Source organism: Myotis nattereri (assembly GCF_964212035.1).
Source record: "Myotis nattereri genome assembly, chromosome: 11".
NCBI classification, from domain to species: Eukaryota; Metazoa; Chordata; class Mammalia; order Chiroptera; family Vespertilionidae; genus Myotis; species Myotis nattereri.
Window position 1 is genome coordinate 48,819,820 of NC_138086.1, and position 22,517 is coordinate 48,842,336.

The 22,517-nt window shown below is 40.3% G+C and overlaps 1 protein-coding gene across 2 annotated transcripts; it reads left to right on the plus strand.

Moving 5' to 3' along the window:
• Positions 1–806: 806 nt before the first annotated feature.
• On the plus strand, positions 807–9,374 carry TAC1 (tachykinin precursor 1). 2 transcript variants are annotated; one of them, XM_081102374.1, is made up of 6 exons: positions 807–1,110; positions 1,479–1,610; positions 2,642–2,738; positions 3,940–3,966; positions 5,479–5,532; positions 8,775–9,368. In XM_081102374.1, exons 2-6 carry the CDS (start codon positions 1,488–1,490, stop codon positions 8,822–8,824), a joined length of 351 nt encoding a protein of 116 aa, XP_080958500.1. In that variant the 5' UTR covers positions 807–1,110; positions 1,479–1,487; the 3' UTR covers positions 8,825–9,368. The 2 variants fall into 2 exon arrangements, with proteins under 2 accessions (XP_080958500.1, XP_080958501.1); XM_081102375.1 differs by lacking the exon at positions 5,479–5,532 and having other exon boundaries at positions 954–1,110; positions 8,775–9,374.
• Positions 9,375–22,517: the final 13,143 nt, after the last annotated feature.

Here is a 22,517-nt window from a genome sequence, read left to right on the forward strand (position 1 = left end):
GCTAATAGTCTCATGTTGTTAATGACCACCTGATTAGCATCTTCATGTCCTGTGTTTTCATAGACAAAGAAGTCTATGAATGATCTATGGAGTCCTTAAGTGAGTGATCTCTAGAGCCTTTTAGTGGTACCCAGTAAAAACCTTGTACCATCTTGCTGGTTTCTTAGTCTTAGCAAGAAAGGGTAGGAGAGAAGCGCAAACATATCCTCTTCCAGCCGCTGCTCCTGGATATGTCAAGAAAGAGGTCTTGGCTACCTTGGAACAAAAGAGATCCTAAAATGGCACCAACATAAAAGTTCTACGTTCAATGGCACGCTTACATCCTACATTCTCCAAAATGGAAAATAAATCTGCTTCCACCGTCTGAATACTATGGCACTAGAAATCCTTTTGTGATGCTGAAGAGCTGCAGGTATGCTAGCTGAAGTGGGAGTAGGGAGAGAGATGCAGCTGAGAAACACTTCAGACACTCTGCATGCAGGTGGAAATAGAAAACAAGGACCTCCCCCTCCCCATCTGAAGTGCTCCTTTCTTAGCACGATTTCCAACGACAATATCTTAGTGCCGGAAGTTACTTGGCCATCCTTAAAAGTACACCTTATCCTGACATCTCAAGAGACGTAAAAGTTGCCGCGGAAGTCCGAGAAATGAGTCACGGTGCTCAATCTTGATGAGTAATTTCAGGTGTCATGAAACCCTGTGCGGAAGAAGGGGAGAGGAGGGGGCGTCAGATCTGCAGAGGGAAGAAGACTGGCAGCTGGGGATTGGATGGCGAGATCTCGATTTTCCTAAAATTGCGTCATTTCGAACCCAATTGGGTCCAGATATTATGGGCACCGACGGGTTACCGTCTCGGAAACTCTCCATCAGACGCAAGCGCAAGGAGAGGAGGCGGCTAATTAAATATTGAGCAGAAAGTCGCGTGGGGAGCGTGTCACGTGGGTCTCGAGGCGCGTCAAGCCGCGGATAAATACTGCGAGGCTCCAGGCGGGCGGAAAGCGCATCCGACCTCCTCCTCCTCCACCGTCGCGGCACCGAGAGTGCGGAGCGCCGGGCGAGCGCTCAGACCGGCCAGAGGGTCCCTGCGGGTCTGCGGGTCTGCCCGCCGCGGTAAGTGCCTGCGCCCCGCCAGGGGGCTCGCCGCGCCGCGCAAAGCGCAGTAGTGGGCCGGCTGGGGCGAGGGGCAGTGGGGGGACAGCGGAGGACGGCGGGGAGACGTGTAGCCCGATTGCCAACGTCCTTCATGTCTCCCACCTGCGGAGCCTCCCGGCTCGGAAGTGTGGATTGGGGGCTGGTGGGGTTGGGGTCCGGGGAGAAGGAGACTTGAGAAGCTTGGGGCGGATTCTCTTTCCTAAATGGTACAGGCGTTTTATCTTGGTTCCGTTGTGGGGCAGACAGTGTTGCTGCCCCTTCTTAGGTAGCCGCCCCCAATGTCTGTCATTTTCCCCTCCACGAGCTCTTCTCCCTGCCCTTCCCAGAAATCCAGCATGAAACTCCTCCTGGCCTTGGCCGTCTTATTTCTCGTCTCCACGCAACTGTTGGCAGAAGAAATCGGAGCCGACGATGGTCTGAATTATTGGTCCGACTGGTCCGACAGCGACCACTTCAAGGTGAGTCCCGGGCCCCAGCTGGTCCTCTGGTTCCTCCCGAGCTCGGGAGCTGTCACTGTCCCTCGAGAGAGTGCCCGGGTTGGCCTGGCGGGCGCGGCGACCGCGACCAGTGAGACCAGTGGCTGCGCGAGGATGCATAGGACGCCACCCGTAGGTCCCGGGCGAGGTGTGCCCACCGCCAACTTTCCTCCCGAGGGCAGCACGCCGGTCTCAGGAACTCGCTGGAGCAATAATGCCCTCGGTGATGAGCCCGGGGTCCTCCCCAGGCTGGGCACCCCACAAGGTTTCACCCCCGGGTAATGGGGATTTCGGGGACTCTCGTCCAGCCGAGAGGACCTGGTGTTTGGAAACACTGGGCAGGGGCAGAGGAGGGCACGCCGGACCCTGGCAGAAGCCGGGGCAAGGGGCGAGCTGCTGGGGACAGAGGTGGATGGAAAGCTAACTTCCTGCCGTGACATGTACTTTGTGGACCTGAGAAGGTAGCCGCAGGTTTGCCCGTCCCTGGCTCGCAGGATGTTGGCGCAAGGGCGCGCGCCTCCCGGGAACAGTGCAAGTCGCGCCAGGCAGGTGGCTCGCAAAGCGCGGTCAGCCTGCCCCGCCCCGGCAACACCTGTGTGCCTTTCGGGTGATGAGCAGTCGCCTAATCCGCTGGAGAGGAGACTGAGTCAGGTGGCCAAGAGGCAGATGAGTGAGGGTCCCCAGGCTGCGAGCAAAGAGCGGAAAGCGCGCGGGGCTCGGAGACTTCACCTCCTGGTAACGCGCAGGGACTCGGGGGAGGCGGTGGCGCTGGACACGAGCGCCGCGGGGTGGGGTGGAGGTAGGGAGCGACCTGCCCCGGACCCCACAGCCCCGGCGCCGGGGAAGCCCGGCCTGCTCTCCTCTCCCTGCGGAGCTGGCTTCCCAGCCCTGGCCCGCGGGGTCCTGCCGCTGAGGTTCGCCCAAGGCTGGAGCGCGCCGCGGGAATGACTTGGGTTTTGGGGAGCCTCGCACTGACTGCTACACCCGGGTTTGTCCGTATGTCTGTCCCCCAGGAGGAGCTGCCTGAGCCCTTTGAGCATCTTCTACAGAGAATCGCCCGGAGACCCAAGCCTCAGCAGTTCTTCGGCTTGATGGGCAAACGGGATGCTGGTGAGATGGGCAGCCACCCTCTCTCTGTCTCTGCGGGCCCCCCACCCGGTCTGCTCACTCATTCTCAGAGCGCCCAGAGTTTCTTTTGCTCTTTGAGTAGAGATTTCCAGCCTAGAAGGAGGGGTAAATCTCCCTCACCCACTCACACACGCAAGGCACGTGCCGCAGAGGGAGGGAGGCATCCAGGTCTGGCACGCCTCAGGGTTAGACCCAAACCACCAAGGACAGGACCCAACCTTAGCTCCCTGGACTAAAGATCCGAACTGGCAAAGCAGGAGTGGGCACGGGCCTCCAAGGGGTAGTACTGGGAATGCTCTAGTGCATATGGAAGCTGAGTATAAACTGCTCCTTGTCTCCTGACAGAAATATTCAGTTTCCTTGAATTCATCGTATCATCAGTGGACCCTGTAAAAAGTTAGTTGTTTCTAATTAGATTCCTCAATTGTAAAGCAAGTGGCCCTGTTAAAGGCTCTTTATGGTAAACGTTTCTAGACATCTTTATTTTACTATTGTGAATGCACATTTAGGAAAGTGAAAAAAGTCTTTTACGGGCTGAAACACAGATTCTTGATTATGCCTGTTTAATGAAGAGATGTATTTGTATCTCTCTTCCTCTTCTGAGCATCAATGGGTGGCCCTCCTTGAATACGTGCTTTTTAAAAAAAGATTCTTTATTGTTGAAAGTATTACACATGTCTCCTTTTTTCTCCCATTGACCTCTCCCCCGCCATTCCCACCTCCCCAGCACATGCCCTCACCCCCCTACTGTCTGTGTCTATTGGTTATGCTTATATGCATGCATACAAGTCCTTTGGTTGATCTCTTACCCCCCCCCCCCTCCCTCCCCTGCCTTCCCTCTGAGGTGTGAAGGTATGTTTGATGCTTCTGTGTCTCTGGATCTGTTTTTCTTCATCAGTTTATGTTGTTGAATATGTGCTTCTTATAGGGAAACAGATGTGTCATTGCCTCACAGTTACTGCCAGGCCTCGGGAGTCTCAGTCCTGGATTTGGGATCTGTAACCCATAAAAAGCACTTAAAAATTGTTTTTTATTTATTAACATTTTGTTTATATTATCAATAATTTGTGCTTCTGCTATATTCCTCAGGTAGTATATGAATAGGAAATGTTACATATTTTAAACGTCAATTTATATTTTTCCTTATAAGGTAAGGCAATTCCTATTGTTGTCTTTCTTACAGGACATGCCCATTTCTCTAATAAAAAAAGTAAGTTCAAAATTATTTTGACATTTATCAAATACAAATGTTGATTGCATTCCACTTTATATAATAGCTTATCATTTTTCCTGTTGTAAGTTTGGGATTAATGTGTTTAATTAAGACAATATACGAATGGAAGAGACGCATTATATTTCATCCAGAACATGACTGTTTAAAGATCTATGGTTTAGACATATCATACTTTCCAAAATGATACATTCAGTTAAAAATCCTTTAATTCCCAGCTAAACTGCTGAATTTCTGACCCATAGACAGTGTGAGATAATAAATATTTGTTGTTGTTTTAAGCTGCCCCCCAAAACCCCTTTAACTCCTACAAATTGTTAGTTTAGCTAAGAATTTCAATCCTTGGGTAAAAATCCACCACACATTATCCCTCGACACCCCACAAGCACCACTTCCACTGCAAAACAAAACCAAAACCAAATATTTATAGATATCTTCTAACTCAGGTGAGTATGCTGGATGCCATAATGATGTCACTGATAATGGTAATTCAGCAGCCAAGGGGCTCCAGTAATGTCTGAGTAGATAATCCTTACTAAAGGTAAAGATAGAAATGCCGGTTTTTTATTCCATAACTGGTTGGGAAACTTCAGTCTATTAAAGCGCAGTGGACATTTCTTAGGGCAGTGACGATGGTAAAAATGGTGACACTCGATGGCCATTAGGTCCCAGTTTCCCAGTTAATGGAACCAGAGTTGACAGGCAGTCCCAGGGGTCCATCTTAATTGTACTGTGCACTTAGTTGCTAGCTTGGATTTCGGTTCCCTGGGTGGCAGAGTAGGCCACATTAAGAGAGCAGCCCTATTCTCAACTAGCAAACCAAGGGACATTCTCTCACTCTAGTGAACATCATCTTTTCCAGAGACTCCATCTTGACACTAAATAAATCATTCATATTTACTTTCTAAGGAGTTGACTTTCAAGGGAATTATATACAGCAGAATTCTGTGTAATGAAAATAAATGTACTCTATTAATGTCAAAACTGACATACTTTTCCAAAGGAGTATTATTTAAAATCTAATAAAATAGAAAGAGTAACCTTTGAGAAGTTTGTAATTATCAGGTGTAGGGATCTGGCTTAACTAAGGTTCAGTTCCTGAGAAATACAACATATTCAGTAACAAGAGGAAATAGGCTTGGATATTTCTTGTCACACAAATGTGAAATCAACTTTCTAAAAATCAAGCTAGCTTCAATAGCAACAGTATTTAAAAGTTTGTATATGTAAACAGATAAAATATAATATGAATAAAGGGTACTTGCTAATATTTAGATATAGAATTGAGAAAAGTGCTTTCATTTAGTGTTTTAGTGTCATTTATAAGACTTACTAAGGATCCTATTTTTTTCTGACTCACTAAAACTTGAAATAGACACATATTTATTATATGAGAATATATTTAGAAGCTTGTTTTTTTTGATACTAGTTATAATAGTTTATTTCCTCAAAGATATACATGTTAAAATACCCCTAAATGTATTTTTCCAGGACATAGAACAGATGCCTTTATTGGACTAATGGGCAAAAGAGCTTTAAATTCTGGTATGTATAAAATCATGACTGAAAATAGACAGTATTTTAAACCTACTTATATTATTTTATTTCTAAGGCATAGTTTTTAAATTATTAAAAGGGAATAATGAACTTAAAATAAGTATTTATGGTGAAAAAATTCTAATTTTCATAAATAAGTCTGAGAATGGATTTATAGCTGACTAAGCTAATATCACCACAATATCAATCTCTCTCAAACCACCAGCCTTACCAGTGTCTGCCCCATTTAATTATTACCTAACCTGAATCTTTGGGCTAGTCTAATACTCTTTCCCTTATATCTGTCATATAAACCACATTTAATTTTACTGAACTAAGGGTGTGGGAAATGCAGGAATTAAGACCAATTTTCACTTGTTACCAAGGTAATTTACAAGTCTTACAAGACATCACAACAACAAAGAAACAAAATAAATTTATTTATACAAATTACTTGCTCTTCATGAAGTTATAGAAACTCAAACTCTAAAACATCCCAATGGATGTTTGAGTTTTATAGTCCATTCCTGTGCCTTCACAAAGGAACATAAACAAATCATCCTAGAGATACACACGATCAGTCCTGCCTACAAAGCCCTCAGAAAGAAGGAATGCCACAATTCTCCTCAAAACCCATTTTAATTCTGGACAACTCTTTCACTTGCTGTAAAGACTGTATGCTTCCTTTCTTCTCTTTTGTTTTTATTTTCTATATAAATGCCACATGCTTATATCTGAAAACTCACTCATCACCGTATTTCCAAGGTCAAATAACCCCTACGGCATTTTCATAACACTGATTTGTTGTTAGGCACATGCAGGCCTTACAATCCCTAGTTTAGGTTCCTTGGGAAAACTATTCAAATTCTCTTCATTGTACATAGAATAAAAGTGGAATTAAAATACTAATCATATAATGAATTAGAAAGTAATCAGCAGCTGTCTTATCCATCTAGAATATTTCAAATTTCTAGAAAATCTGTAACTAAGGAGTGCTGGTTTAATTCTTATTTTTCTGGAGAGTCATGCAAAAATGGTGTCTGCTAGTATTTATATTGGTTCTCTACCTTCCAAATTTAGACGACTATGTTTGTATTTCTTCATCAGTAATGTGGGGTTGGCCAAGGTTAAATTTTAAAGATACTACCAATCCGCCTAATAAAAAAAAAGTTAAAACTGTTTTATTAATATACACTATCTCCTGCCTTTAGAAATGGAATGTAAATTTAAGCCACTAGAATGTGTATCAGTAGTCCTTACATAGCTGTGGTTTTCGTGATAATCATATTAGACTTCAGCTCTCCATTTCCAGAATTGATACAAGTTTTACAACATGCTTAACTGCACAAATAATATAGGTACTATACAATTTAGAACAGATTAAATGCACAAAAAGTAATAATGTACTATAAATAATAAATAGAATCACTGTAATGAATCAGAATTAATTTATGAATAAATCTTTGTTCTTCCACTTTAGTTAAGAAACATAAAAGGAAAAAAATGGGCAAAAAAGTCATCTACACTCAATCAGAGATCTTTTCATATACTCAGTTGAAGTAAAGTTATTATAGGCTTCTACAGCCTTTTATGGTCACAAACCCCTTTGACAAGCTAGAAAAATCTAGAAACCCCCTTCCCAGAGAAACCCTCCTCATCTCAGATACACAAACGTTTGCTTAGGGCTTCAGAGGGTACAAGGACCTGGTAAGAAACTCTGCCTGAAGTTAGGAGATTGTTACGTTCCAGCTAACCCACTGACCTGTCTTTGGTTAGTTCATGTTACATTCACCTCACTTCTCTGAGGAACAGAGTCATGTCACCTGAAGCTGGCCAGGAAGGGAGCCTGTGTCAGTTATCCGCCTCCTCATATGAGCATGCCAGGGTGAGACATGAACTGTTTCCTTCCTGCAGAACTGCCCAGTTTGGGGCTCAGCCTATTCTACCCCAGAAATGCATACATGACTGACATAAAACCATCCGTGTGTTGTTAACCTCACTTATAGGACAGTGGGCTGCGAAAGCTCTTTTGCCCCGTGTTGAAGGGGAAGTGATGACTAGAAACTGGACTTCCCTTCTCTCTCCACAGATCCTTCTCACTGGGAAAAGTGTTTGCAGTAACACCCAGGGCTTCTACATATCTTTCCCAGTGATTTCTGCTATTTCTATTTAAACGTAATATTTGAAACAGGGCATACTGAATTTTTAAAAGCATAGTAGTTCTCTATGATGTAAATCTAAGGGTATAGAGTGTTAGTTAAAATGATGAGAAGTATACTTAAGTATTTTGATCGTATCAGTCTGATCTTTACCCTTTTGTGGTTACAGACCCCTTTGAAATTGTACTAGTATACAATATATCATATTACATCATTTATATGTTATGTTATGTTATGATGTGTTATATTTAATTTTGGCCTTTTTAAGTCCAGATAGTCAGTGTACTTAAATTACTTGTTAGGTATAGGGTAAATCCTTTTAAAAGCAGTGATTAATCTTTCACAGGACATTAGGGTGCAAGGAGGTAAGTTAAACTGTGTTGTATTTAGATGGCACATAAGCCCTACCTATAGACTATGAGGCTGTTTTTAGTCTCAAGGACATTGGGAGGCACCCACAAGACAGGAAGAGACCCTCACAACCTAAGTTATCCCTGTATTGAGAATCAGCAAATTTTTTTTTGAAGAGCTACACAGTAAATATTTTAGACTTTGTGAGCCATGCAGTCTCTGTAACAACTACTCAAATCTGCCATTGTGATGCTAAAGTGGCCATAGACAATATATAAATGAATGGCTGGCGCCATGTTCTAGTAAGATGTTATTTACAAGAAAATTTGGCCCAGGGCTTATAGTTTGTTGATTCTGTCCTAGAATAAGTTTCACATTTTGCTTTCATCCTATGACTATTCCTGGTTAATTTAGGCACTGTCCTTTCTATAAATCACCCGGGGTGTCTGCCACTGTTTGAGGACGCTGCTGAGAATCAACACTGCAATGTATTGTGGAAGTATGCTTTTGGGGAACCAAGTATTTGACAGACCACCAAAGTTACCATTAATTCTGTGGTTAGGTCACTTCCAGTCAGGATAGAAACTGAGGCAACATTGGCAGATGTGCAAATAAACCTCTTGGAAATATTTCAATGGAGGGAAGTAGTCATTATGAGTTTTGAAAAAGTCATTATGTGTGCCTTGAACTTTAATTCCCTCAGTGAATCCTCTTAACCCTTTCTCTTCTCTTTGTTCTCAGTGGCTTATGAAAGGGATGCGATGCAGAATTATGAAAGAAGACGTAAATAAACTACCTAATGTGTTTACTTAGCTTCATTTGTGTCAATAGTCAATAAAAGGTAAAAAAATGAGAAATGCACTATGCGGAATAATTATTTATTTAATAATAATAATAATTGTTTTGAGTTAAAAACTCAACAAAGTGTTTATTTTTCATATTGTGCCAAAATGTGTTGTAAAAGTGTGTTATAATTCTAATATGATGATTCCCTCAGAAATAGAAACAGTAGTAATTTCTCAACAAAGCACAGTGTTCAATGAAATTGTAAAGACCTGTCAACAATATAGTCTCTGAAGAAAGAAATCGTTTTTGTTTCTTGGAAGTAATCACATCAGCTCCTGCTGAAAGAAAGGACGTTCACAGATAGGCCTGTGCTTCTCTGTTGTTTTTATGGTGAAAATGTAAAAATTATATTTGTATTCCTGAAGCATGTTTTATGCTTTGTGACTATATAGAAATGTTTTAAAACATTTTAATGTGATTCTAAGGTCATCATTTCATTGTGTAATGTGTTGTGATAGTTGACATTTTAAATAAAAAAAATATCTTGAGAATTGGCTATTCTTTCATTAACATTTAGGTCAAATCAAATAACCATTCTTTTAGTAGATGAAATATGTGCAAAGATTCCTGGCTGACAAATAATGAAACATCAGGTTACTAAAAATTTTTTTTTTTTGGTTAACCAGAGAATATTTTTCCATTGATTTATAGAGAGAGAGAAAGGGAGAGGGAGAGACAGAAAGAGAGAAACATTGATGTGAGAGAGACACATCGACTGGTTGCCTCCAGCATATGCCCTGACCAGGGCTAGAGATTGGACCCATGACCATTCAGTCCAAAGGCCTACACTCTATCCACTGAGCCAAACCAGCTAGAGCTAAAATTTTTTTCTTAAAAGAAAATTACTAAAATGTAATCTCTCTCTATCTCTCTCTCTCTCTCACCCACACACACACACACACACACGTGAGATGTTTCTTTTCTTTTTTAAAAAAATATGTTTTATTGATTTTTTTACAGAGAGGAAGGGAGAGGGATAGAGAGTTAGAAACATTGATGAGAGAGAGACATCGATCAGCTGCCTCCTGCACACGCCCCACTGGGTATGTGCCTGCAACCAAGGTACATGCCACTGACCAGAATCAAACTTGGTACCCTTGCAGCCACAGGCCGACGCTCTATCCACTGAGCCAAACAGGTTAGGGCTGTGTGTGTTTCTTTATGGCTCAGTCATTTGGCCTATCATTCATAGAGAAAACAATTCCATTTTGGAATCCAAAGAGTAAAGGCTAAGTCCTGTTTATACATGCCTATGATTCCCTTTTACAAAGAGGCTACTGATCTACTTAGAAGATGCATTTCCCTGGTTATTTCCTTGTTGGGTGACACAGCAGTGCACACTACCATTACAGCCCTGCTTGGGCCCCAGGAATGAGTTCCCCAGTGTGTGAATCTCACTAGAATGAAAACATCCAATGAAACTCTCACAAAGGTCATCAGAAGATGATAGAACGATGGGGGGAGGGCTGATAACATGATATCACCGCATAACAAAGGCAAAAGCCCCTTCCCAGCATGTCTAAGGAGAGCCTGGGAATTGCTAACACCCACAGCACTCTCCAGCAAAAACACAGGCATTGGGAATATATACAGAGGGGGAGCTCTCATGTATTTATTTAAGGAGAAGTATTGATAAGTGTCTTTGGAACTATTTTCTAATTGCACAGAGAATGTAAAATATTGACATGTGGTAAAAATAGCTCAGTACAAGCATGGTTCAGTAAAAACAAACTCCAAGAGGTTAGCCTGGATCAATGTTAAAACCACCTGTGGGACTGGGAAGCTAAAACATATTTTAACCTTTCTGTCCTTAAATGAATAACTTGTTTTAAATTTAAAAAACTCCAACAAGTTCATTGTCCTTATTACACAACTAGAGGCCTGGTGCACGAATTTGTGCACCAGTGGGGCCCCTCGGCCTGGCCTGCAGGATCAGGCTGAAACCGGTTCTCTGACATCCCCCAAGGGGTCCCAGATTGTGAGAGGGTGCAGGCCAGGCCGAGGGACCCCACCGGTGCATGATTTTGGGGCCGGGGAGGGATGCGGGAGGTTGGCCAGCCGGGGAGGGACTGCAGGAGGCTCCAGTGCATGTCCATCCCATCTCATTCAGTCCTGATCAGCCAGACGCCAGCAGCAAGCTAACCTACTGGTCGAAGCATCTGCCCCCTGGTGGTCAGTGCCCGTCGTAGCGACTGGTCGACCATCGACTGCCCCCTGGTGATCAGAGCACATCATAGTGAGTGGTTGAGTGGCCTTAGCATATCATTAGCATATTACAATTTGATTGTTTGAACAGCCAACTGGTCGACCAGACACTTAGCATATTAGGCTTTTACTATATAGGGTATATTTAAATATTACAAAGTACAGTATAAGAAAAATGGAGAAAGTAAGTCATCTAGAGCCCCATTCCCCAACAGTATTGTTAAATGTTCTATTTAACAATAACAATAATTATAATATATAATCATCATCATCGTAATAGCTTTCATTATGCATATAATGATGTGTTGGTCAACAGTGGACTGCATAAACCATGGTGGTCCCATAAAATCATGATGGAGCTAAAACATTCCTATCACCTAGTGACATCATAGCTGTCATAACATACTGCATTGCCTTACTCACCTGCTCAGGTGATTCTGGTGTAAACAAGCCTGCGCTGCCAGTAGTATAAAAGTATAGCACATACAATTATATACAGTACATGATCTTGGTAACGATTAGAAACAACTATGCTACTGGTTTATGTACTTACTATACTATGCCTTTTATCCTTACTTTAGAGCAGCGGTTCTCAACCTATGAGTCGCGACCCCTTTGGGGGTTGAACGACCCTTTCACAGGGGTCGCCTAAGACCATCGGGAAACACATATATAATTACATATTGTTTTGTGATTAATCACTATGCTTTAATTATGTTCAATTTGTAACAATGAAATTGGGGGTCACCACAGCATGAGGAACTGCATTAAAGGGTCGCGGCATTAGGAAGGTTGAGAACCACTGATCTAGAGTGTACTCTTTCTACTTATAAAAATGTTTGCTGTAAAACCATATGCTGTGTTACACCAGCAGCAGCCTCATAATCTTGTGTATACCATGTCTGTTGATTACATCATTTTCTCTTGTGCTTGATTTAATTCCATGATGCTTTGCACAGTAACATACTGTACAGGCGTGTACTTCCAGAACAGCTCTACCATAGAGTCTATTGGGCTATGCCATCTAGGCTTGTATAAGTGGCACTCTATGGCATTTGGACAACAATGAAATCTAATAATGCATTTCTCAGAACATAGCCCCATTATTAAGTGCCACATAGTTGTACATATTTAATCACTCAATAAGAGAAGTATTACTATTAGCAACATCATCATTTTATAGGTGAGGATATGAAGTTCAAGGAAATATTTAGGCCAGACCTTATACTATGAGATGAGTCAAGATTAGAAAAAAATATTAAGGGTATTATAGCAAGGCAAATTAATATCTAACAAGGAGATTGATTAAGCAAACTGGCATGTTGATACAACTGAATATTATGCCATCATTTAAAATGACATGGTGTATTTAGTGAAATGAAACAACATATGTGGTGTGTTGTTAGGCACCAAGCAATATTTCTGCATTCTATATGCATATACTAGTATATTTCTGCATATATATTATAACAAGAAGGAACAGTGTCATGGATAGGAGTGTGGGATTCAGAGTGAAACTGCTCAGGTCTGAATGCCGGCTCATCACCTAATAACTTGATGATGGGCAAGTCTCTAATTTATCTTCCTCATCAGTAAAATTGGACAATGATAGTATTGTATTAATGACTATCACACACTACCATACACAGTGAATATTGCCCACTGGAGCCCAGCTGAGGGTGTGGGCGCCTGGAAAGCTCACAGCAAGTGTTCAGTGAAGGGAAAGGGACCCTATCACCATTGTTAGCCACGCTCCAAAATGCCAGGGAGGAAATTTGCACTATATTTTCGCCACTAAAATGTTCTTGTTTATAGGCACACTGAAGCAGCAGCAGTGCAAGGGTGGTTTTTAAATCATTGCCACACAAAATAAATCTAGCGCTTTATTACAAATCGGGCAGCACTTCGTACCATTCATCTGTACCCTGGACAGGCCCCACCCCCCCCTTTGGTCTCTGCGGCTCTATAAACCCTGCAGCAGGGTCCACAGTGCTGCCTAAGGACCTGCATCAGCGAGACCTCACTCAGTCCCTCCGACCGAATCCCAGCAACAGCATGAGTACAGAGCGGGAGAGAAATGTCAGCCTTACGTTTGGACTCATGAAAGGTTTACTGTTACTTTCCCTCTGGGGCATGTTTCCTTTAACTTGGATAAGTTTTCTTCACCTATATTCTCTCTTCAATATTTTATTCTGTTATGAAACAGCAAAAAGACCAATTTATATAATTAAGTTACCTGAACACTTTATTGTTTGGGGTTGTTGTTTTTTTGTTTGGTTTGGTTTGGTCGGGGTCCAGGGCAAAAACAAATGACACTCCAAGTGTCATTTGAGGAGAATTTAATAAAGGGACCAGTTACATAGGAGTGGATGGGGCAGAGAAGGCGGCAATGGGAATGAGCTTGCACCCTCGGGAGCCACTGCTACCCCTGCCTGAAGGATCAAGATGAGCACGTGAGCCATAAGGTATAGAAATGTCTACTCACTATGTTGTACACCTGAAATTAATATAGTATTTTATGTCAACTGTAATTGAAAAATAATTTTTAAAAAAAGATGAAATGGCCCTAGCCAGTTTGGCTCAATGGGTAGAGCATCAGCCCATGGACTGAAGGGTCCCAGGTTCAATTCCGGCCAAGGCCACATACCTCGATTGCATACCTGGTTAGGCCGGGTTCGGGAGGGAGGCAAACAATCGATGTGTCACTCTCACATCAATGTTTCTCTCTGTGTCTCTCCCCCTCCCTTCCACACTCTCTAAAAATCAGTGGAAAAGATCCTCAGGTGAGGATCAACAACAGCAACAAAAACATGAAATGAGGGTGCAAATGGCCAGGTGGAGCTGTTGTCTTCAGTCAGGGGCAAGACAACACAGGGTGATCAGGTACATGTGGAGGGGACAGGCTGGGAGGCCACAGAATAAGTACCCCATCGCACTCTCCTCCTGCTGTCTGGTTTCCTGCTGGGGCCTCTCATTGGGAAAACCCAACCAGAAAACATGGGGCTCAGAGCTCCTAATGCTGTCCACACAGGGAAGCAGCACAGACAAGGCACCAGAGCAGGCGGAGAGAGCTGCTGGGCCGTCTGGAGGTGGAAAAAGAAGCTGTCCAGTACATGTACGCCATTGTTTTTTAATCAAAAGAAAACAAATGAGCAAAAATTCAAATAAGGAAATGCATAAAGTAAAAATAAGTGTCCTCCTCTGGACACCCAAAGCTATTCCCCAGGGATACAGTTTGATCTGAACGCATCCAACAAACACATAAAAAGAATAATCTGAGCACATGCTGAAATCTTCCTTTTCAACACCAAATCATCATATATTATTGTTAAGTTGTATTTTAAAAAAATAATAAGCACAGTGGGATTTATTTATTTTTTAAAGGCAGAGTAAGGACTTTTGATGGACCAGAAATTATGTGGGTCCCTAAATAAGATAGCACCCCGGAAGCCACAGCGGTCAGGGTGGACCTGGCAGGAAACTGCTGGAGGCTGCAGAAGAAGGTGGGAAGCTGGGAAGGGAAATGACCGCTGCAGAACAGACAGACTTAGCAGCAACCCTGAGTGCCATGAGGTAAGGAAACAAAACCTAAAAATTCTTAGGGAAAATAATATTTAGCCAAACTATCATTTAGCAATGAGGATGAATTTGTGAAAGAAAAACCAGCTAAAAGCTGTTAGCTTAAGCCTTTACTAAGACCATCACAACATACAGCGCAAGATAGCTGTCCCACTACAGAGCAGACAGCCTACGGAATTCATAGGTTAAACTGATGAAGGTCAAAGTTCCACTATATTCTGAAAATTTTTCACTGTTCCAGTTCTCGGAATCGATGGGAAACTTAGGCTGTATTAGTCATGGGGCACATTTTGGGGACTGGAGCCATGGTTTCAGCAGCTATTAGATAATCAATTTGGATTTAGTAGGATTGGTGAGGAGGCCCAAATCTTGCCATCAGTGGAATAAATTCAGCCATTCAGCTTCTTTCACAAATTAAGGGTGTTTTCAAACATGTAAGACCTCCGAAAGTTTACCATCCATCTACTTTGAAAGAATTACTAGATTATGTATTTCAGCAAGAAGAAAAATAAATCTGGGAGGAAGTAATGAACAAGAAACATGGTACGAAAGTAATAAAAGAGATCACTAAATTCAAATCAGTTGGTGTGTGTACATGTTAAATAAACAAACTGGAAATAAATTCCATAAGATGTCATCATGGGAGTTAGTTAGAGAAGGAAGACGAGTGTAAAAGGGAAGACATGCATGCTAAATTTCTTGTCCTGTTGAGAGAAAGGGTAGACTATAAATGTATTTCACTCTTTCCTCAAAGCTAGTTTACATACACGTAAGAAAACTATTTTCTAAAGTAAACCAAAGTATAGAGATAATTTCTAATCTATGCTTCATTGAGTCATTATTTGGCATAAAGAAGTATTTAGGGAAGTTAAAAAACTTCCTCTACCACTATTACATAAGATGATATTCTTTCCTAATATCCATTAATGGTCTCTTCTTAATAGGTATTAAGTCTATTCGGTAAATACATCATCCTGCATTTGCAGTCATTTTTTCAATCCTGATTCAATTATGAGAGGTTATAAAAATATATTCTATTATTCCACATAAATACTTTTGAATGTTTTGTTTTTTAAATTCCATTGCAATGGCTTCCTCAGTGCCCAAGTATCTTATGTGACTCCAACCCATAATGATGGAGGTTGGGTTGCAATTTCAGAAAGGTAAAAAAATTGTTACATTACTCAGGCACAAGAGGTCAGAAAAGATTGGTTCATTTACTCACTTATTTATTCACTCACTGGTCCATTCATTTATTCATCATATATCATTGTCCTTTAGTTGTAAAACATTGTGATATGATACTGACATCAAACACTCACTGTCTTATAGGAGAATGTGATATGCCCAAATAACCAAATTGCCATAAGAGAAATATAGAGTCTGATTAGCCATCTGATGGCAGAGACCATTTGCTCCTGGCTCTCTGGTAATTCCTTGTGCCTGGAGCAGTGCTGGCTCATAGCAAAGGCTCATAGTTACTGAATGGGAGGAGGAGGGGTAAAAGGAATGAATGAATGAGTAAATAAATAAAAGAAGAGGTGGCCTGTCATCTAGGCTTTGATGATGAAAGGATCTGGTTATGGGGAGATAAAGAAGCAGGTTTCAAGAAGCAAGGTCATGCTTCTGACTCTTATATTGATCACTCTAATTCAGTTCTTTTCCAGCAGAGCAAATAGTTGCCTCAGCATGGTCCCAAACCTCCCTCTCTACTGTCTTGTCACAACCATTTGAGAAATCAGCCATGAACATAAAGGCAAATGCAATCCAAGAAATCAGGGGAAATTTGTCCATCCATCAAGTGAGTACCGTCCTTTCCAAAGGAGTCACCTTGAGGTTTATACACTTAGTTCCATGATGTTGACATTATTCATTACATGCTTAGAACTCTGAAAACTGCCTCCAGAATCTGCATCAACTCTCTTTAAACATCCACAATGGTGACGTTTTTATCACTTAAGAGCAGCTTTGGTATTTGGGAGTCCTGATATTTCCTCTATTTAAATGTGCAAATAGTATCAATTTAGCAATGCTATTATTGACTATTTTAAAGAGGCATCACAATTATATCCTCAGAATATTTTCTCTATGGGATTTGGATGTAAAGTGAAAAGGAGACTGGTTTAGATGGTTACATCACCATTTTATTTCAATAAACTCTCAACTACCCACTGTATTATAATGGCATATTTTTTCAGCAATAAAACATTAGTTTTCCTTTAATAATTTAATTTTTAAAATTTTATTTTATTATCATAAGAACACTTAACAAGAAATCTACTCTGTTACCAAATTCTTAAGTGTACAATACATTATTGTTGATTATAGGTATGATGTACTACAGATCTCTATAGTTTATTCATCTCACCTGAAACTTTATGTCCATTATTAGTAGCTCCCCATTTCTCCCTTCCTCTAGCCCCTAGCAACTACCTTTCCACTATTTGTTCCCATAAATTTGTCTTTCTGTGATTGGCTTATTTCACTTAGCTTATTTCACTTGTCCTCAAGGTTTATCCATGTCGTTGCATATTGCAGAATATCCTCCTTTTGTAAGGCTTAATAGTATTTCAATGTGTATCTATACTATATATATATATATATATATATATATATATATATATATATATAATCACTTTGCATTTCTACCAACAGTGTACCAACATTTTGTAATGGCATATTTTCAAAAAGCTCAATGGAACTGAAGTATAAACTAACATGTATTGGAACATCAGAGTTGCTGACAATTCAGTAAGATCTTGAAGTAAGATCAAACTAATAACTTAAAAGTTTAGAGTATCATTTTAAAGAATTATTTCATAGCAAATACGTATATCAAGAGGACTAGAATTTTTTATTAGTGAAAGACTTGCCAGTACTTCTGAGCCGCAGAAACAGCCTTACAAAAACTGCAAAAACTTCAAAGAGTGAGCATCTTTGATGTAATACCCAGCAGTATATGTTATCATGGAACAGACAAAGAAACACCTTATTTTAAAAATGGTATGATTTCTCAGAAAAGGGTCTTATCTATGCTCCTAGATGGTGAATATACTTTTCCTTGTATCATCATTATGACATATTATAAATGTCATGTCTTAAATGTCCGACACTAGCAAAGATATGCCAATGTCTTTCCCATCATGTCCAGGATAGTCTATATTTTGTGTATACCATCTGTCTATGTTAACGGTAGATTTCTTCCATTATTCAGTAATAGTCAAAGACACCCTGTCCTCTTTACACTTGACCTAACAATGGAGAATCTTTCTCAGGTTCAATCTGTCTCATGCTTCAAATTTCCCAGACTTTAAATCCCTCTCTAATGAAGAGCATCCTTCCTTTTAAGGGCTCACCTGACTGGGTCAGGTCACCCAGAATAACCTCCCCTTTATAAAGCCATGTAACATAAGCTAGTCAGGAGAGTGATAACCCACCCTATTTACCAGTCCCTCAAACACTCAAGGGTTGGAGGTCATCTTACAATTCTGCCTACCATAGAAGCCACCCAATTCAGCAGTCTCCCAAAACGCTGGCCCTGCTGTGAGCTCCATCAAGCTGGTCAGCAGGCGTATCAGGATTCTAGCGCATTTCTGAGGGCAATGCTACTGATTGTCGGCACAGAGACTAATGAGCCACAAAAGTTGTGCCCTCTCACCAAATTTCAAACAAAAATTTTAGAGGCTTACATCTCTAAGTAAAGAGAGGTACCCACCTAAATAACATAAGATTATTGAAGAAAACAAGAACACTTTAAATGTCTGGTTTGAGATTACCAATACCAACTATTCAAAATTATGTTCTTCCTGTAAAAGAGCTGTGTTCTGATTCTCCCCTTCATCATGAAAATGAAAGTGATGACAAGTGATGGCTTTACAAGACTATGCTCCACCTATGATGATCTTGAGCCTCTTTGTTGAGCTAACTCAGTAAAAGATGCACTCATTATACACACTGAAGTATGTGGCAGGCTGACGCAGCTGTCCCATCTGTCCGTTTCCATGCCTACAACTCTATTTCAGATCTTCCCTGTCTTTCTCCTAGACCCTGCATTAGCCCCTCACTAGTGCCTAGGGTTCATTAGCATGGCTTTTTTTTCTTAATAACCAGACATGATGCATTGGGTAAAAGGAACCGCTAGAAGTGGGCCCGAACTCCCCGTAATCACCTATCTGTCTCTTCAGTCTTGGAAGCAATGGTTTGCTCTGTTTCCTCCCTTCTCTTACAGATCAAGAACAACTGTTTTATTCGTAAAGCTGTATGTGCCCCTATGTTCATTGTAGCATTATTCATGGTGGCCAAGTCATGGAAACACTGAACATGTCCTTCCATAGATGATAGATAAAGATGTGGTTCATATATACAATGGAATACTACTCTGCCGTAAGAAAAGGTGAAATATGCCATTTGTGACAACATGGATGGGTCTTGAGAATATTATGCTAAGCAAAATAAGTCAGACAGAAAAAGTAAAGAACCATATGATTTCACTCATATATGAGATACAAAACTGAACACAACAAATGAACAAACAAGACAAACAAAAAGTCATAGATCCAGACAACAGTATGGGGGTTTCCAAAGGGAAGGAGGCTCAGAGGAAGGTAGTAAGGGGTAGAGGGGATCAAATACATGGTGATGGAAGGAGACTTGACTTTGGGTGGTAATTACACAGTGCAATTTACAGATGATGTATTATACATTGTGCACTTAAAACCTATATAATGTTATTTAACTAATATCATCCCAATAAATTTTATATATATATATATATATATATATATATATATATATATATATATATATAAACATAGGGGTGTTTTAGATATATAGTGTGTGTAATTGCTTTACTAGTGCCTGTCTCTGATGTTAGACTCTAAGTTTCATAAAAATTAGGGGGTTTTTTGCTCAAAATTGTATATGCAAGATCTATCCCAGTGCTTGGTAAGCACTGGGATATATATGTATATGTATATGCTCAATACATATCTGTTGAATACAATAATGAATGAGTGATATGACTGTAGAGCATCTTTATCCAAAGTCCTGTGAATAAAATATATGGCTTGGGGAAAAAAAGTTTTTTAGGAAGATAAAATAACTGGTTAACAGTCTTTTAAAAGACTCTCTATTATATGTATACGCGATGTTCAGAATAGGCAAATCCACGGAGACAGAAAGTAGATCTTTGGTCTCCAGAGACTGAGCAGGTTGGGGAGTGAGGAATGACTGCTAAAGGCTAAAGGGGTGATGAAAATGTGCTAAAATTGACTGTGGTGATGGTTGCACAGTTCTGTGAATATTCTCAAAACCATTGGCTTGCACACTTTAAAAGGGTGGATTTTATGGTATGTATATTGTATCAAAAAAGGCCATTTTTTAAGGGGAAAAAGAGTTATTGACTTTTTCAGACTCTTTAGCTGATTTTTTTAAAAATATATTTTTATTTATTTCAGAGAGGGAGAGAGATAGAAACAATGATGAGAATCATCGGTTGGCCTCCTGCATGCCCCATACTGGGGATCGAGCCCGCAACCCGAGCATGTGCCCTGACGGAGAATCAAACCATGACCTTCTGGTGCATAGGTCAATGCTCAACCACTGAGCCATGCCATCCAGGCCTCTTCAGCTTTTTAGCTGTTAGAACAGAGTAGCGACTTCCAAGAGAACCTAATAGTCAGGATGTTTTTAACCCATGTACTCATCCAAATCCTAATATCCAGGATGTCATTAATGTCCAACTTCAATTATATTAAACAAAAAATGTAATACTGCTTCCTTTTATTCCTGTGACCGAAACATTGCTTACATAATATTCAGAAATTTCTCCCAAAACCTATAGTAAAAAACCAAGAAAAATGTCTGTCCACAACATGCATTTAAACAGCATTTGATCCAACAAATGGATTTTGTCTGAACCGTGTATTCTCGGGCTGACTTTCCACAAGCTGGACAAAGCTTCGGTTGTTTTTCTGTCTACCACAGAGAGTGCAAGTTTTATTTTAAAATTTCTCAATATTTAACAGTTGTTAAAGGAACATTCTTGTACCAACTCTGACCACTTACAACTGACACCAAACCATTTGCCATTTATTATATGTTAGTTACATCATATACTGATCATATGATAAATACACTCATTAAAGTGATGAGATTATATAATACCATTTCCTATATTTATACACAATTGTAATAAAATTGGTATTGTTCCTTAACAGAGCTTCCAAGAGAAAACCAGTAGTTGTCTGATAATTTCTACCTCTTCCCCATGGCGCGGGCCAGGAGGAGGAAACCCGTGTCCTAACTGTCTCTCAAAAAGCATCTATTAAACATTTCCATGGTGTTCAGCATGATTCTTAGGACTGGAGTGTGATAAGGAATTCACTAGCAAATGTGGAGTAAGGACTTAGCCAATGTCAAAAACAAAATTGTTTTTACAAAGTACTTTAGGCATGATACATTTCACATACACACTAAAACTTTTACTATGACATTGACATTTTAGAAGAGAAGTAGCTGCCACCTGAATTTTATTAAGAAATCACAATATACAGATACATTTTCAGTTTGGAGTCCTCATGCCTACTATCATCCCTTCCATATTCTCCTCGTCCATCCACCAAAATTTGTTCTACTTAAGGATCTGGTATCAGTAATGGAGGCCTTAGTTTAAATTTAAATCATTTTGCTATATTCTCCCAGGGAAACTTGACTTTAAACCTCAACTCCAAAGGTAGAATGAGTGGATTGTCCACTGTCAAAGACATTCACAGTATCAACCAACAGATGAGGAAAGATTTAGTAAACCATGATAATGACAAAACGTATGCAACCTATGAGACTAGCCCATCATAAACTTGGCCTTCAGAACTTAGACTTGTTCTTAAAACACAGAAAAAAAACCCTCATGTTTTTCTTTGATTAAAATTTTCAGTGGCCAAGTTTCCAAACATGTTATTTTATTTATAGTTTTATTGTCATTTCCTCTTTGATTTAAAAATGGATGACTTTCCCAACATCTTCATCTCCCATCAAAAATCAGAAAAACAGGAATATAATGAACATAAAATGATGAACAAAAGTAGATCCAGAGACAGAGAAGCATCAAACAAACTGTCAAACTTCAGAGGGAAGGCAGGGGAGGGGGGTGGATGGGTAAGAGATCAACCAAAGGACTTGTATATACGTATACGTATATGCATGTATATATGCCTACCAATGGACACAGACACTAGAGGGGGTGAGGACATGTGCTAGGGGAATGGGGGGCAGCCAGAGAGAGGTCAATGGGGGGAAAAGGAGACATATGTAATACTATATGTAATACTTTAAACAATAAAGAATTTTTTAAAAATCAGAAAAACATTGCATAACATCATTAAACTATACTATGCTCAAATGTTTTCTCCAAGACTGGTTCCTATTATCACCTGTTTACATATTTCTGTTCAAAGGAACAACTTATTGAAACAGAAGGGAGATGGCACTGTTGTGTTTGTTCTATAGTACGCAAACACCAGCAACTCCTAGCAGCAATATAAAGGATATATATCTAAGATGACAGCCTGCATTTGAAATATGCTATAAAGCACTTCTCTTAAATTATACTATGTAGGTGGGATGCTATGAAAATGTTTTTCTTTTTGTACAATGTATGTTGTGCAATGTACAATGTTACAGTATTTTTAATATTTAAAAAGGCCTTTTTGAGAAGGAAACAACCAAAATATTAAGTATTTGTCATTTTTCTCACATGTTATCATTAGTTTACAAGTTAGGATTTCAGAGTCTGAGGCTCTGAGAAATATAAGCCACCCCTCATAGAAAAATAAGACAGCAAGACAAATTCGGTTC